At 35.7% G+C, this 14,856-nt stretch overlaps 1 protein-coding gene across 1 annotated transcript in view; it reads right to left on the bottom strand.

Moving 5' to 3' along the window:
* CFAP54 (cilia and flagella associated protein 54) overlaps positions 1 to 14,856 on the bottom strand; it is a 110,369-nt gene that overhangs the window by 81,961 nt on the left and 13,552 nt on the right. The window contains exons 5-17 of the mRNA XM_074572659.1: positions 14,188 to 14,246; positions 12,717 to 12,860; positions 12,176 to 12,289; positions 11,975 to 12,076; positions 9,269 to 9,467; positions 8,108 to 8,203; positions 6,853 to 6,965; positions 6,568 to 6,736; positions 5,872 to 5,957; positions 4,529 to 4,663; positions 3,320 to 3,470; positions 1,441 to 1,499; positions 282 to 410 (exon numbers count right to left, since the gene is read on the bottom strand). Coding sequence (XP_074428760.1) covers positions 282 to 410; positions 1,441 to 1,499; positions 3,320 to 3,470; positions 4,529 to 4,663; positions 5,872 to 5,957; positions 6,568 to 6,736; positions 6,853 to 6,965; positions 8,108 to 8,203; positions 9,269 to 9,467; positions 11,975 to 12,076; positions 12,176 to 12,289; positions 12,717 to 12,860; positions 14,188 to 14,246 — 1,556 coding nt within the window. The remainder of the gene's footprint in view (positions 1 to 281; positions 411 to 1,440; positions 1,500 to 3,319; positions 3,471 to 4,528; positions 4,664 to 5,871; positions 5,958 to 6,567; positions 6,737 to 6,852; positions 6,966 to 8,107; positions 8,204 to 9,268; positions 9,468 to 11,974; positions 12,077 to 12,175; positions 12,290 to 12,716; positions 12,861 to 14,187; positions 14,247 to 14,856) is intronic.

The following is a 14,856-nucleotide window of genomic DNA, read 5'->3' as shown; positions in this document are numbered from 1 at the left end:
CTTTTATTTTATAGGGAAAAGCTAAAAATTATAACTATTTCCAAAAGGAAATTACAAAGAAAACTTAAAAGAGTTTATAGTTTATTACTGAAAGAGAAAAATGCTATTTCTACTACACAAAGATTTATTTTTTCTGTTATCTTCTTACATGGAGCAGGAAGATAAGGTACATTTGATAAAGCCAAGATTTCTAAGTATGAAGAAAATATGAGTCATGTGTCATCAAAATCCAATACATTATTTATAGATTTTGTTGCAGTGTAGCTTTTTGTAGACTTTACCTTTGTACAGCAGTTGTCAAATATCGACTTTCCATCTGGTAGAAGGGTCATTAAGCGAGATGTGTTTACTCCATTAATTGCTTTTTCAAGATTTTCATAAGCAACTTGTAATTGTTCTTCAGGACTTTTCTGAAAACACATACAAATGCATTTTATTAGATAGCAACGTTAAAAGCTATAATATGGGCTGTCAAAAGTAAAGTGCTATTATTTTTAGCTGTCGCAGTTTAAACTCCGTCAAATAATCTTTACATAGTCACTGCTCCCCATGCTTTCATATACTAATATCAATGTTTTAAATTTCAAGTAATTTTAATTTTCAAGGACTGATTTTCCTTCAGCTCTCAAAAACTAATTTACTTACTCAAAAAGCTAGCTTACAGCAGAATGAAACTGAACTTAGAGAAATAAGTTGACACAGTGTTTTTCACAAGCAGTTCTTCAATTTTCCATTAGATGCTGTTAAGAAAACACTAATTTTTTTAGAAAACAACACCTTTAAGTAGACTGTCACGGAATTAAATCTCCATGTGTGTAAGCATTAAGACATATCATTGACAAAATTCCTGTATGCTCAGACTAATGTACGTCTTTTCTTCTTAGTATGTTCTAGTAAGTAATTTTGAACTATTTGATTGGCCACTTCTGCAAAGTGCTGAGCACTGAACACACTGAACAAAGCAAGGACACTCAGGATCTATTCCACATCACCCTTATAAAAACAAACAAACAAAAGCACAACCCAAAATATTTTCCGAAATGAAGCAAGGCTTAAAGTTTGTATGATCTTTAAAAAATGTGCTATTAAACCATTTAAAGCTGGTATTATACATTGGCACAGAATACAGTGGAAATCAGTATGATCATGCTGTAAAAAAGTTTCAAATAAAACTCCTTCCATTCACAGATTACTATAAAAGACTACATGAAAATTTTCAGATTTGATTTCATTTGGAAAAATAGCTTTGCTTTTTTCCTCTGCACTAGCACGATTGTGTGAAACATTTCAGCTTTATAAAACTACAATTGTGTTTACAAATACAAAATTGTATAAATATTGTATGAATAAATAAAAAATTGTATGAAAAGCTTTAAGCAGAAGTAAATGTTCTTATGCTATTCAAAAACCCTGTATTAATGAAAATGAATGAGACATTACCATCAGTATTTCAGGAATATCACAGGTTTCATCTTGCCAGAGAGAGGCACTTCTTTTTCCTTTTTCGTAGGAAGAAAATCAGAACATGAAAATGAAATATACTCAGAAAAATTTAGTACCATTTGATTAGCTCTACTACTAACTTAAGAGTCTGGCAATAATTCAGTTCTTCTGTACTTGAGTATGAGAGGTAATTATATTGTTTCTTGAAAAGCTTTTTGGGGTTTAAACACAATAGCTACATATATACAATTATACTAACTCAGTGTATGGTTATCCAATAATGTAATACTTTAAAATGTACCCTATATTTCATAGCAACATTATACCTAAGCCAATGAAACTTGGGCTTATTTTGTAGTTCCTCACATTGTTGGAGCATTCATATCAATTTTCCATTTTTAAATCAATTCAAATCTATTGTTATCTATTCACAGTAGTTTGAACACTAATTTAACTTATAGAAGCATTTTTAAATAGGTGAGGTCATATTTTTATGACATATGCTATTTCAATTTAATATTCCTTGAAGGGGTATTACCACCCTGCTAATGTTTTTTTTATTGTCTACCTTATTTTCATTTACAAAAAATGCATCCAGACTTATGTTTTACTTTCCAAGATAAGAAGCAGCAGCCAAAACAAGAGGAAGCGGTTTCTTTGATCTTGTTTGCAGTCCTCTAGCCTGTCAAAATTTTATTTCTTCACCAAAATAAATTCATTTTTCCTCCTTTCAGGGGGACAACCTTCTAGTCACATACTCCTTGTGACACTTTTGCCTCTTTGTTTCTGCTTGTTCACTGTGTCTTTCTTGTAAATAAGAAAATCTATATTCACTCAACACTCGTTCAGTAAAAAGACTCTTCTCATCATAAACACGTGCTTGATTCACTGTTTATCAGACTGTTTTGACCAATGGCTCCTATCTATTCAGCTTTTTTTCCTCCAAAACCACATATTTAAACTGAATGAAAAAGAATAGCAGTGATGCTACAATGAGGATTCATCCAATCTCCAACAGAATGGTATGATATTCATAACATCACAGAAAACAATACCTACTGTACCTTTATAATGAATAGTAGTGTTCCAAGATTTTCTTACTTTCAAAAGAGCAAAAGGTATTGTCATTCTCTTCTACTCCTAGATATGCTCTAAAGTGGCCCTTAAAATCTAAAACATTTATGAGAACTATGATTCATATTCCAACGTCGTACATCCACAACCACAGAAAACTTTTAAATGTCTAAATATTCATACTTTACAGCATTATTCAGGTTTTGGAAGGAAATATGTTTAATGTGATTGCAATTGCATTGGATCCCAATAATGTCAGCCAAGTTAAATTCAGTTTCAAAGACAACTGAATTCCTATACAAAAATGAAGACCTGTGTAGACAGAAGATCCAAATTAGTGACCCAATAAAGCTAAAGCTTCAGTATGATCTCAATATTTCCCTCTTCTGTTTGGCCTGACACTGGTCAACCAGCACTTAAATGCTCCAAATACGCTGCAGCACATAGCGCCTTCTGCCTAGTCAATATTCAGAGAACATATGAGTGATCTGAGGCTACTCTGAAGGGGCTGAGACATGTAGAAGACCTGTGGGGAGGGTGAGTCATAAGAGATGTGATTCAAAATGGGGTCACTTTGGTAGAACTGGAAATGGAAGGAAATAAGGCATAAAACCTTTAAAAACCAGGTTTCATTAGCTCTGATTATGGATGAAGTCGTGTGTACAAAAAATTATCATTCTACTCTTAACAATCTCTTTACAGTAATTTTTGAATATTTCCATTTTTCAAAGTTCTCATTTCAGAAAAGTTCTAATCTTGAAAGTCATTCCTGAAAGAAAGCAATTCTTGTTGAAAGGTTTACCTGCTTTTTTCTTCGACTTACTTGTAGAATCAGCTACGTTTTCCAATACTGTGGTTAGAGATAAGGTTATCTCTGCAAGTATTACAACATTAATGTCTGCTATGATGCTCTTCTGAATTACTTCATTTATTATCCAGAGTACACGAACCCACTAAAAACAGGGGGAGGGGAAAGAAAAAGAATCAAGACGGAGTTAAAACAAATTTTTGGAATATATTTATATATTACAGAGGTAGATAGGGTTTTGCACTCAAAATTATTTAAAAAGATTCATAAACATGGGCACAACTCCTTTCTTGGATTTGGCTTATTTTTTTTAAATGCCACCAGACTAAGATGCTGAATTTATGCTGCTCCAGAGCCTCTATTTCTTCAGACAGCAGACCTTTTTTATTTTAGAAGATTATTATTTTTTATTATTTTATAAAGGTTTATGAATGTTCTATGGGCACAACTTTTATGTCCTGTCATAGTGTGGTAAGCCTTCCAGCAGATTTGATCATTTGCCTCTCATTTATCCCTGTATCTTACCACTTAAACAGTACAAAAGAGACCTGAATGCTCCTGTTGTACACACAGAGGAAAGTAACGGTATACTACCTTCTGGTTGAATCTCGGAACAATTTTACTACAGGGATCAGGGCCACAAAATGAGCTCCTCCAGCAACTGTTTGGTCAGCATCAACTGGCAGCCCAGAGAAACTAGTGTAAATTATCCTTCAGAAGACTGCATTTCACCAAAAACCTCTCAGTCTCAGGAAAAGTTCAAGGTAAGGCTGTGGCTCTATCCAGTGGGCCAAATACTATTGACCCCCATCTCCCTTCTCTTAAGCCATAAGGTTTTTGCCACTTTCTTCAACTGATCTAGGGAACTTTCTTGAAATACATTGATATTTTCCATGACAACACATCAAATGTGTCTTCTTACATCATGCCCGAATGCTTTCACTATTTTAGCTTCTTTCCCCCATGGCCCACTGGCAGAGAATGGGTTACTTCACTGGGAAAAGGTTAAGAGATATTTTGATACTGGCACATGGCAGCACAATGTGTTCAACGTGTATACACAGTTCACATTTTCAGTGAAGAAGATTCATCTGCATTTTACCAGAAGAAAATGTACTTAGACTGAACAACAGTATTTTATCTTGGCTTTACTATAACAGACTATATTTATATTAAGAGAAATGCGTTATAATAAAGGAGTACTTGGTAAGCTTTGTATTTGTGGATATATTTGAAGCAGTCACTTCCACTCAGTCGGATTTGCTGAAGTCCCATTTTACACTTCTGCCACAAAAACATTGTTACATCAACAAGTATTTCCTTGTCAGGTTGGATATTCTGGAACGAAAAAACAACATAATTGTAGAAAAAGGTATGTATATAAACCCTCTCAAAGCACTCAGTACATACACAGTCTCAAAATTTTTCAAAGTAAGTAAATAAATCATTATCATATTTTACTTTCTTATAAGGGATGACAACATTTTGAAAGCTTAAGAAATATTTTTTAAAAAGTAATTTCTGGTAGACCGCTCAAGCCTTTCTTCTCGCAACAACACAAGTGGGTTTAGAGGGTGGGTTTTTTATTGTTTCTTTTTTATTGTCAAGCTCTTGAAAGTAACACGGACAAGGAAAGCAGTGAGACGAAAATTACATGGGAGAAAAAGGCAAATTAATTATCTGTGAAATGTTACAATAGTCAATAGATTCTGGGGAAACTAAGTAATGTAATTTAACAGTTTTTATTTGTTTTATTGCAGTGTTTTTTAATTACAGTATATAAATATTTGCAGAAGATCTAAATTAGTAGGTTTGATTTTGCATTGACAGAGTACTTCCATGAGTTGTTGGTGCATCTCAGATGAGGGAGCAGTGAAGAGTAACTTAACTAGAAAAAAGGTTGGAGTGGAATATCTAACAGCTGAAGGAAATGTTAAAACACATCTGCATCTTGTGAAGAGAATAATTAACCAGTTCAAAACTCTATTCAGTTAACCTCCTAATTAAAACATTCTAAAAGGCAAGAGAGTCCATCTACACTGTGTTAAACACATTCTGAATGGTGATTAAGGATCAGTACACATCTTTATCGCCATTTATATCAGAGTTGGACTCATTTCATTGCATCTTAGGTGCAATGAAACTCAAGCCTGCTATACTTCCACTATCTGTACACTCACATGTGTATGAGCATAAGATTTCAGAGATACTGAGAAGTTTCTTATATCTAATATAAGAAATTTGATGACTGCTTATTTAGCTGAAACATGCAATCAGCTTTATGATATTCCAACTGTATTTACTAGCTATTAAACATTTTTAAGGTAGTCTGAGTACATGGCACCAATAAAATTAAAAAAAAAATAAACAAATAGTTTTTGTTAAATCACAAATTGATCACATCTTATGGGTATATTTTTTCATTTTTGCTATTGCATTTTTTGTAGTTTGTTAATCATGCAACTGATTCCTTTGGTCTGAAATTATACACATTCATTACAGATTATGTGATTCATTCAGAAGAAATGTCTCTAGTTTTATTATACCTGCTTAGATGTGGAGACACAGGAATACACCGTTGTTGCCAAAATCATAAGATCGTGAGAAGGCTCTCCATGCCTTAAGGAAGTCTCTACATTCAGTGTTTATAAAAAAGGAAGAAAAGGAAAGGCAAGATGTTATTTTTGCTTACAAACCTATGTTTGAAAACATCTGAGTGAATCAACTTGCCAATTTATCTCAGCAGATAATATACTCTAAGAAATAGAGTGACAGATATTCCCAAATTTATTCACTTTCTGTGAAAAGTGAGCATTGCTATTTTTGGAAATTGAAAGTTTTCAAGACATTTGCATTTTTTGGAATGTTATACAATTAAATTACAGTTGCTTTTCTTGCAAGTTTTTCCTGCTTCGATGCCAAGAAATTTTACATAAATGAAGTGTAAGGACAAAAGAAAGTCAAACATGTTTGTTTCACTTTTTTCCTGAAAACCTGTCTGAAAACATGTAACATGATGTATGTTAAACATGCATGGTATTTCACACTCAAGGGAAATGGTAGAGAGTCATATTTTGGCAAATGAAAACTGGACAAAATTCAGTACGTTGCAATTACTCAGTTGCTAGTTTCTGTCATAGAATACTGCATGCACCATATTAAATAGTTTTTAAATAATAAACAAAATTTCTTGGTGCAAAAGTATTTCAATGCCAACACAGCTATAACTGAACAACACTCACTTCCAATTGTTTGCTTGTTTTCAGAACCATGAGGCAGCCTAGCTTCTTTGGTAGTATTTTCACTAATAGAAAAACCGTGTTTAAATCTTCTGGGAAATAGTAAAGGTTGCATCAGTGTAAGAAGTTTGAGTTCCATTTCAGCTTTCTTCCATGTTGGGTCATCTTGAGCCTAATTGACAGAAACAACCAATAGAAATTTGACTTTAAAATATGTGCTTTGAATAGTCTTCCTTACGCTCATAGGAAAAGACTACATAAAGAATGTCTAAATAGCATCCAGATTACCTGAAGAAAATTAACAACAAATTCAATAGCAGAATCAAACACGTCCCACTCTTCATAGCTGAAAGCTAATTTTATAAATTTCACAGCAGCATCTCCAGACACCCCCTTTTCTCCTGCAATGATGACAAAAATGTTTTATCTGTTTTATATACATATTCAGAAGTTTAATTTAAGCAATAATTTGGGTATTGATAAATACAAAGATAAAGCTCCACAAGTGTTTTTGAACAGTCAGGATAATCTTCAAGGATTTTTTAATAGCTCTAAATGATACAATAGCTTTATTACTTTGCTGTAATGTCTATGCTACATACAACTTTCATGATGTATCTGCAGTGTCCTGTTACATTCCAAAGATGCTGTACTATTATTGATATTACCTACTGTACCTGGGTAGAGGATATCAAGGACCTAGTCCTTTCTGTTGCAGAAAGAGCTTAAATATGGGTATCACCCCATAATGACTCTTCTTTCCAGACATTTTGAACAACAACAAAAAAAAACCCGCGTAGAAACGTGAACAATTTCTTGCAAGATAGGTGAGCGTTTCTCATTACTGTATCAGAAAATGTGCATGTATATCAGAAAATGTGCATGTATACATAGGGAGTCTATTATCTCACACTTCAAGTTTATCCAAACCACACTAAGGCAGAAAAGGGATTTACTGGTCCTTGGAACTCCACGCAAGTGTGTTAGCTAGTATATTCAGCAGTGTTTCGCAGTCCTAAGAATATGTCACAGTCATTGTCACATGACCTGGATCACTTGGCTAAAATATGTTAGCAATATTAACTTCATAATAGACACCTGTTATTTTCCAAAGCAGTACAATGATTGATCCAAGGATTTTAACAAGCTTACAAAAGTCCTTCTGTTACTGCATCCCTCTTTTCTTCTATGAGAATGTACCAGGGCATCATTGCAGAATTTGGCCTTTGAACGATTGTTTAGGGGCATTAACATATCTAGATGAACTGCTATGCTGAACAGTATGTGATTACAATGTCCATATATTACTATATGATATTTAAATAATACTTATGTTAAGAAAATCCTAATGATAACTGTACATAATAATCCCTTTTGAATGCCTTAACATTATATATATAAACAAGCATATCTCACTCAAAGAGAACAGCATTTTGCAATTCCTTTATGCATAGAACTGCTATGAACGTGAAAATTGAGTTCTGCTCACCAAGCATTTCCATCACTGGGTACAGAATCCTTTGAAAATTCAAAGCTAGTTTACCTGTTAGTATCAATTGCAGAAGGGTTGATGATGGATTAATTATACCAAAATGATCAGTGCAATAGCTTCCTTGAATACCAGTACTGCTCATTCCACCTTTAATACAGACAAATCATCAAATCAGTTTATATTGTTGTATTTGACTTATTGTATTCTAATTATCCAGTAAACATAGCAAGAAAATATAATTCTGAATTGTATTTAGTCTCTATAAAGTCTTTTATTAACAAAATATCTCTATACCTTTGACTATTCTGTCCAGAACCTAGCAAAAAAGGTTTGGAGGGAATCATCAAGGCCAGTGTTTTTCTCAAGTTCTTAAATCTAACTTTGAATGATTTTTTTTTTTTAAAATAAGGTATGAAACACCATGATGGGTTGCCCTTGCTAGGCCTCCGGAGGCCCACCCAGCTGCTCACTCACTCCTCAACAGGACATGGGGAGAATATAAGATGGCAAAGCTCATGGCTTAAGATAAAGACAGTTTAATAAGAAAAGCAAAAGCTGTGTGTGCAAACAAAGGGAAAAAAGGAATGTATTCACTACTTCCCATCGGCAGTGAGATGCCCAGCCAGTTCCTGGGAAGTAGAGCCTCAGGATGTGCAGCAGTTGCTTGGGAAGACAAGCATCACAACCGCAGATGTCCCTCTATCCTCCCCCTTTACGCCAGCTTTCATTGCTGAGCATGACATCATACGGTACAAAACAGCCGTTGGGCGAGTTTGGGTCAGCTGTCCCAGCTATGTCCCCTCCCTACCTCTTGCCCACGCCCAGTCTACTGGCCTTTGTGGGGAGGAGTGTTGGAGAGGCAGCCTTGATGCTGTGCAAGCCAAAACACTGGTGTGTTATCAACACTGGTTTAGCCACAAATGCAAGGCCCAGCACCTTATGGGTTGCTACGAAGAAAGTGAACTCCATTCTATTCAGAAAAGATATGTGTAAGTTACTGTAGATTTTTACTGATATAATAGACAACTGAGATATAGGCCCACAGTTTTATCTTAAATTTTATGAAGATAAAAAAGATTGCCTGCTGTTACAGGTGCTATTGTTAAATGAAATATATGTCTTCAGGCAAGGTCTTTCATCGCAAAGAAAAAAATGGTAAAATTGAGGTCTGGGCTCCTCACCAACACTCCTTTTGCTTCTTTATGCTGTTACCTGAGAGGATTTCCAGGCCTGCAAAAAAAAGCTCTGAAATGACATCACGAATTTCAATTTCATCAGGAACAGGTGGAGCAGGGCGCAACACATGCCTGCTACTATCAGACAGAGCTTCCAGGATGGCAAGGAACTGAGCTGCGGCACTGTCGAACATTTCTGTCAGCAGCCGTTCAGTAGCAGTGCGAGGCCATGGCAGCTAAGTAGGAAAAGGTAATGTAAGCTTTGTACTGTCTAAAATGCGTTACAATAAAGCAAGATTTCTTTCAAAACAGTTCACCTTCAGAAAGTAAGTACACATTTAAAACAGAAAATATACTGTAAAATATATTGTTGTTATGAATTTTATGCTTCAAAGGCATAGCAAAGCCTCATGCTAAGTGGGTACAGTACTTAAGAAGTGCCATAATTTCATAGCAACCACACACACTGCTGCGTGGTATTTTACTTAGAAAATAATACAATAGAAATTATGAGTGAGAGCATTAAGGCCATGTAGTTTAAAGCCACCCAGATCTCTCCTTATAATGATACAGACTTGACCATAACGAGCTAAGTTCTACACACTTTGCAGAAAATCACAGAAAGATTAGGATGCTCAGCACTGCAGTGAAAGCAAAACACTGTAATATTCTCTCACTTGCACATTTCAAAGAGCATAACGTAAAAATACAAGGCAGAACACACAAAAATATACTTGCACTATTGACAGCTAAGAAATCAAATAGATTTTTCTTACATAGATGTAAGAAAATAATTTAAATTTTTATTTCAATATTCTGTTTAGTTACCAAACCACTACCAGACATAAAGTAAATCAGAGATACAGTACTTTAAAATGTCATCATCCATTCGTGTTTCAGTTCTATTTATTTGTCACTGTCCCAAGTTAGATCAGTTTCCCATTGTTAAAACGGGAAAAAGGAAGACCTGGGGAACTACAGGCCAGTCAGTCTCACTGCTGTGCCTGGCAAGATTGTGGAGCAGATCCTCCTGGAAACTATGCTAAGGCACATGGAAAATAAGGAGGTGATCTGTGACAGCCAATATGGCTTCACTAAAGGCAAATTGTGTCTGGCAAATCTGGTGGCCTTCTACGACAAGCTTACAGGGTTGGTGGATAAGGGAAGAGCAACTGACACCATCTGCCTGGACTTGTGCAAAGCATTTGACATGGTCCCGCATGATATCCTTGTCTCTAAAATGGAGAGACATGGATCTGATGGATGGACCACTCGGTGGATAACAACTTGGTTCGATGGTCACACTGAAAGAGTTGTGGTCAACAGCTCAATGACCAAGTGGAGACCAGTGATGAGTGGCATTCCTTAGGGGTTGGACCGGTGCTGTTTAACACCTTTGTAGTAACATGGACAGTGGGACTGAATGCACCCTCAGCAAGCTTGCCGATGACACCAAGCTGTGTGGTGCAGTTGACATGCTCGAGGGAAGGAATGCCATCCAGAGGGACCTTGAGAGGCCTAAGAGGTGGGCCTGTGAAAACCTCATGAAGTTCAACAAAGTCAAGTGCAAGGTCCTGTATGTGGATCAGGGCAATCCCAAGAACAAATACAGGCTGGGCAGAGAATGAATTGAGAGCAGCCCTGAGAAGGACTTGGGGGTGTTGGTAGATGAGAAGCTCAACATGAGCCAGCAATGTGCGCTTGCAGCCCAGAAAGCCAACCACATCCTGGGCTGCATCAAAAGAAGTGTGGCCAGCAGGTTGAGCGAGGTGATTCTGCCCCACTACTCAGGTCTCGTGAGACCCCACCTGGAGTACTGTGTCCAGCTCTGGGGTCCCCGACATAAGAATGACATGGACCTGTTGGAGCAAGACCAGAGGAGGGCCATGAGGATGATCAGAGGGCTGGTGCACCTCTCCTATGAATACAGGCTGAGAGAGTTGGGGTTGTTCAGCCTGGAGAAGAGAAGGCTCCAGGGGGATCTTATAGCAGCCTTACAGTACCTAAAGGGGGCGTACAGGAAAGATGGGGAGCGACTCTTTATCAGGGAGTGTAGCGATAGGATGAGGGGTAACAGGTTTAAACTGAAAAAGGGTAGATTTAGATGAGATATTAGGAAGAAATTCTTTACTGTGAGGGTGGTGAGACAGTGGAACAGGTTTCCCAGAGAAGTTGTGGATGCCCCATCCCTGGAAGTGTTCAAGGCCAGGCTGGATGGGGCTTTGAGTAATCTGGTCTAGTGGGAGGTGTCCCTGCCCATGACAGGGGGGTTGGAACTAGATGATCTTTAAAGATCTTTCCAACCCAAACCGTTCTATGATTATATGATTCAAAAACAACCTCTCAAGACTTAAGAGAGTTCTCCAATGTAAGTACAAAAAAATTTAAAAACACGTCAGCTTTTTTCCAAAGTACCCCTTTATCTTCACAGTAATTTAACACAGCAGGACAAACTCAGGACTCCCACACACTTGGTATGAACAAGAGTTCTCTTATTTTTATTGCTAACATAATTGCTAAAGGAAAAAAATGCTAGAAAAATAAGTATTTTCTACAGTTATAAGTACTACATCTTCCCTCAAGTTTGTTCTGAGTTTTAATAATAAATTGTTAACTATGAAACGGAAAGAGTAAAACTTTCTCCTTGTGAATAGCACCATATGTATTAAACAGAATTATATCACACGTTCATCACATGCAAATAGTAAACAAAGAGATGGATTATACAAAATGTTAGACTTACATTTTGTGCTTCTTTCAGGCTAACTCTTAACTTAGGTCGAAAGTAGCTTTTCGGCTTTCTTCTGGATTCATATACTGCTCTCTTGAAAATCATCACTGACATCTGACACAAAGAAAAAATTAAGTAAATAACTGTGTTACATGTTCTGTTCATAGAGATTGTAACTACTCTGCCTGTTTATAATGAATTGCAGAATGATACCTTTAGAGTGGCCTCTCTAAAAATCTTTTTTGTCTCTGAATTTTCCAACGAAGAACTGATATTTGATAATTGCTTCAGTTCATCAATTTTAATCAGACCACGGCGAGCAAATATCTGTCCAAAATATTAAAAAAAAAATATACTCCGTTTTCATATTCCATATGTTGGTATTTAATTTTAGAATCATATAATTCTTGAACTCAGACAACTGCAAAGAGCTGCAATGAAACCAGGTCATGAACAACAATTGAAAAGGAAAAGAAAACCTTTGCAAAATACCCTTTGTATATATGCATGGGGGCTGGCCACTACTTAATGCTAGAAGTCTATGACTATGATTATATTACAAAGCACTTTTGTATTTAACTTTGAATCAATTACTCATTTACATATGGAAACACACCTCCACTTTGCAGTTAAATTTTGGAATATGGGCAGAACTCTAAATACATACGATCTGATAATAAGCAGGAATATTTAAATAAATATTTATTTCCCATTTGATTGCATCTGCAAGGATATGTATGATAAATCAGGTTACCTCTCCATGAATGCTGGCTTGGCAATCAAAGTAACACTGAGAAACTGCAGTATATAGGGTTGCTCTCCACGTCAAATAATGTACAGATAAGAGTGGAATGGATGATTCCATACATATACTGGCCCACAGTAAGTATTCCAGGACCTGTATTGAAGAAATCCAGTTCTAAACTGAATGCATTTTAACTCGTATAAATGTACTTCCTATTACTAAGGAACACACACAAAGACTTATCCTCATCCAGTAGGATAAATTAAAAGAGGAAAAAAAAATCACAGAAATTGTATTAATTTTTAACTTGTTTTATTGATACAAAGCATTCTTCCTGCATATTGTTTTTTTCCCATCTGAAACTGTGGTCAAGCATTACATTTTAGCCCCAAGCTACCTTAACCACTCCAGTTCCCTATAGCCTAGCCACCGTGACAGAGGTGCCGCCCTTCTCTCTCACCTGCTCTTATCTTGAGAGTTATCCCTCTCCTTTGTGTCAGCTCTAGTGATAATTTTTTTCTAAGTTAGTTTTCAACTAGATTAGCAAGCTTATCTGGAATGCAATGGAGTCTGCCGTCTTTGGTGACAGACATGGAACTACATTATTGGCTCTTAATTTTACGGCCAATATAGCCACTGCAGCAGTATAATTTTAAGAATGAGTCCTACTAAATTGATTGAACAGTATCTTCCCCTTGTATTTTCTTTGGGTCAGCTGTTCCCTGAGGTACACAAAATACACGCAGCCCTAGTCCTATATTATGTCAACATACAGATTTTCTTTTTATCTGAATTTAAAGAATCTGAAGTACCTACAATCAGTTCCTCTGTTTCCTGTAGAGTAAAAGTCTGAACACATTAAAGGAGGTGCTAAATCACTTCTGATTTCAATAAAAGATGTTCAAAGAGAAAAAAAATCTTTCCTGGTCCATGAAAGATTAATATAATGAACAGATAAGAAAATATACTGGATTAAGGTTTAGATAGACTTTTTTCAAGATTTAGGAGAAAAAAGTAAAGCTAAGACAAAAAAAAATTACATTCACAGTTAAAAGGAAAAGGGCAGGGAGGAAAGGCCAGATCATTTTTATCAAGTATTTACAACTAAAAACCTATCCACCAGGTGTCAGTATATTTCCACATTTTGAAAAACAAAAGACAATTCTTGGGACTCCATATAGTTGACAAAAAAAAAAGCACCTAGAGCCTTCTGAAACAGTCTAACATATCCTGTCTCAAAGACCAGCAAGACATTATGTTGGGCTCAATTCCACAACTGAACAAAAAGCAGAGTCATGAAGGCATCAGGGATTAGAAACCGGCCATTTTGCAATCTAGACATTTTATTCCCCTGTGACAAAGTGCTACTATTGGCAATGACAATGAAATAGAAAAGTCAGGATACAATGTTATGCAAAATACAAGTACATTTTCCAGTCTTCCGTAAATTTTTAAAATGTTTCTATTTATCTTGCCATACCTTAGCAGACTGACCTATCACCATCAAATGTCTGCATATGGTGTAAATATGAATAGTACCTGCAGAAATAAATGAAAATAAATAAAAAACAGGTTAAATTCTATAATCCTACATGAAATTCATTGTGCTGACCAACGGAAACTTGTTCTTAATATCTGGGTTGTTATTTTCAGAGGCTGAAAAATAAATTTTTCAATAACTACTTTTAAATTAGAGAAGATGAAGCCATTAAATACTTGGGCGATATTAGTTTCAAAAATACCTACACAATGAAGTAGTATAATAAAAGAATGAAATCTTAAAAATGTACTACATCAAATTTTTATTAAATAACTGACAGATAGAAAAACCTTAGTTTTATTCCCAAATGCTAGCCTTTTTTAAAAAAAATATTATCTCTTCTCACAAACCTTACCTTATATGATTCTTTGATTCTTTTAGTCTGTCATGGCACTGTCCTGGCAGACAACACCACTACTATGTGATATTAAGTATGATAAGTGAAATGAAGAAAATTGATTGCGACTAGAGTTTTCAAGAGCATCAAAGTGACTTACAAATAAAATCCTGTCAAAAATTTCCTTAATTTAGGCTGTATCACAAAATTGCTTTTCAAAAATCAGCCCCAGAAGTACAAAAGACGTAGCAGTTTGGGGGGGGAGAGGGGGA

Source organism: Larus michahellis, chromosome 1, assembly GCF_964199755.1.
Source record: "Larus michahellis chromosome 1, bLarMic1.1, whole genome shotgun sequence".
Classification (NCBI taxonomy): domain Eukaryota; kingdom Metazoa; phylum Chordata; class Aves; order Charadriiformes; family Laridae; genus Larus; species Larus michahellis.
This window is presented reverse-complemented; position numbering and strand designations above follow the sequence as displayed.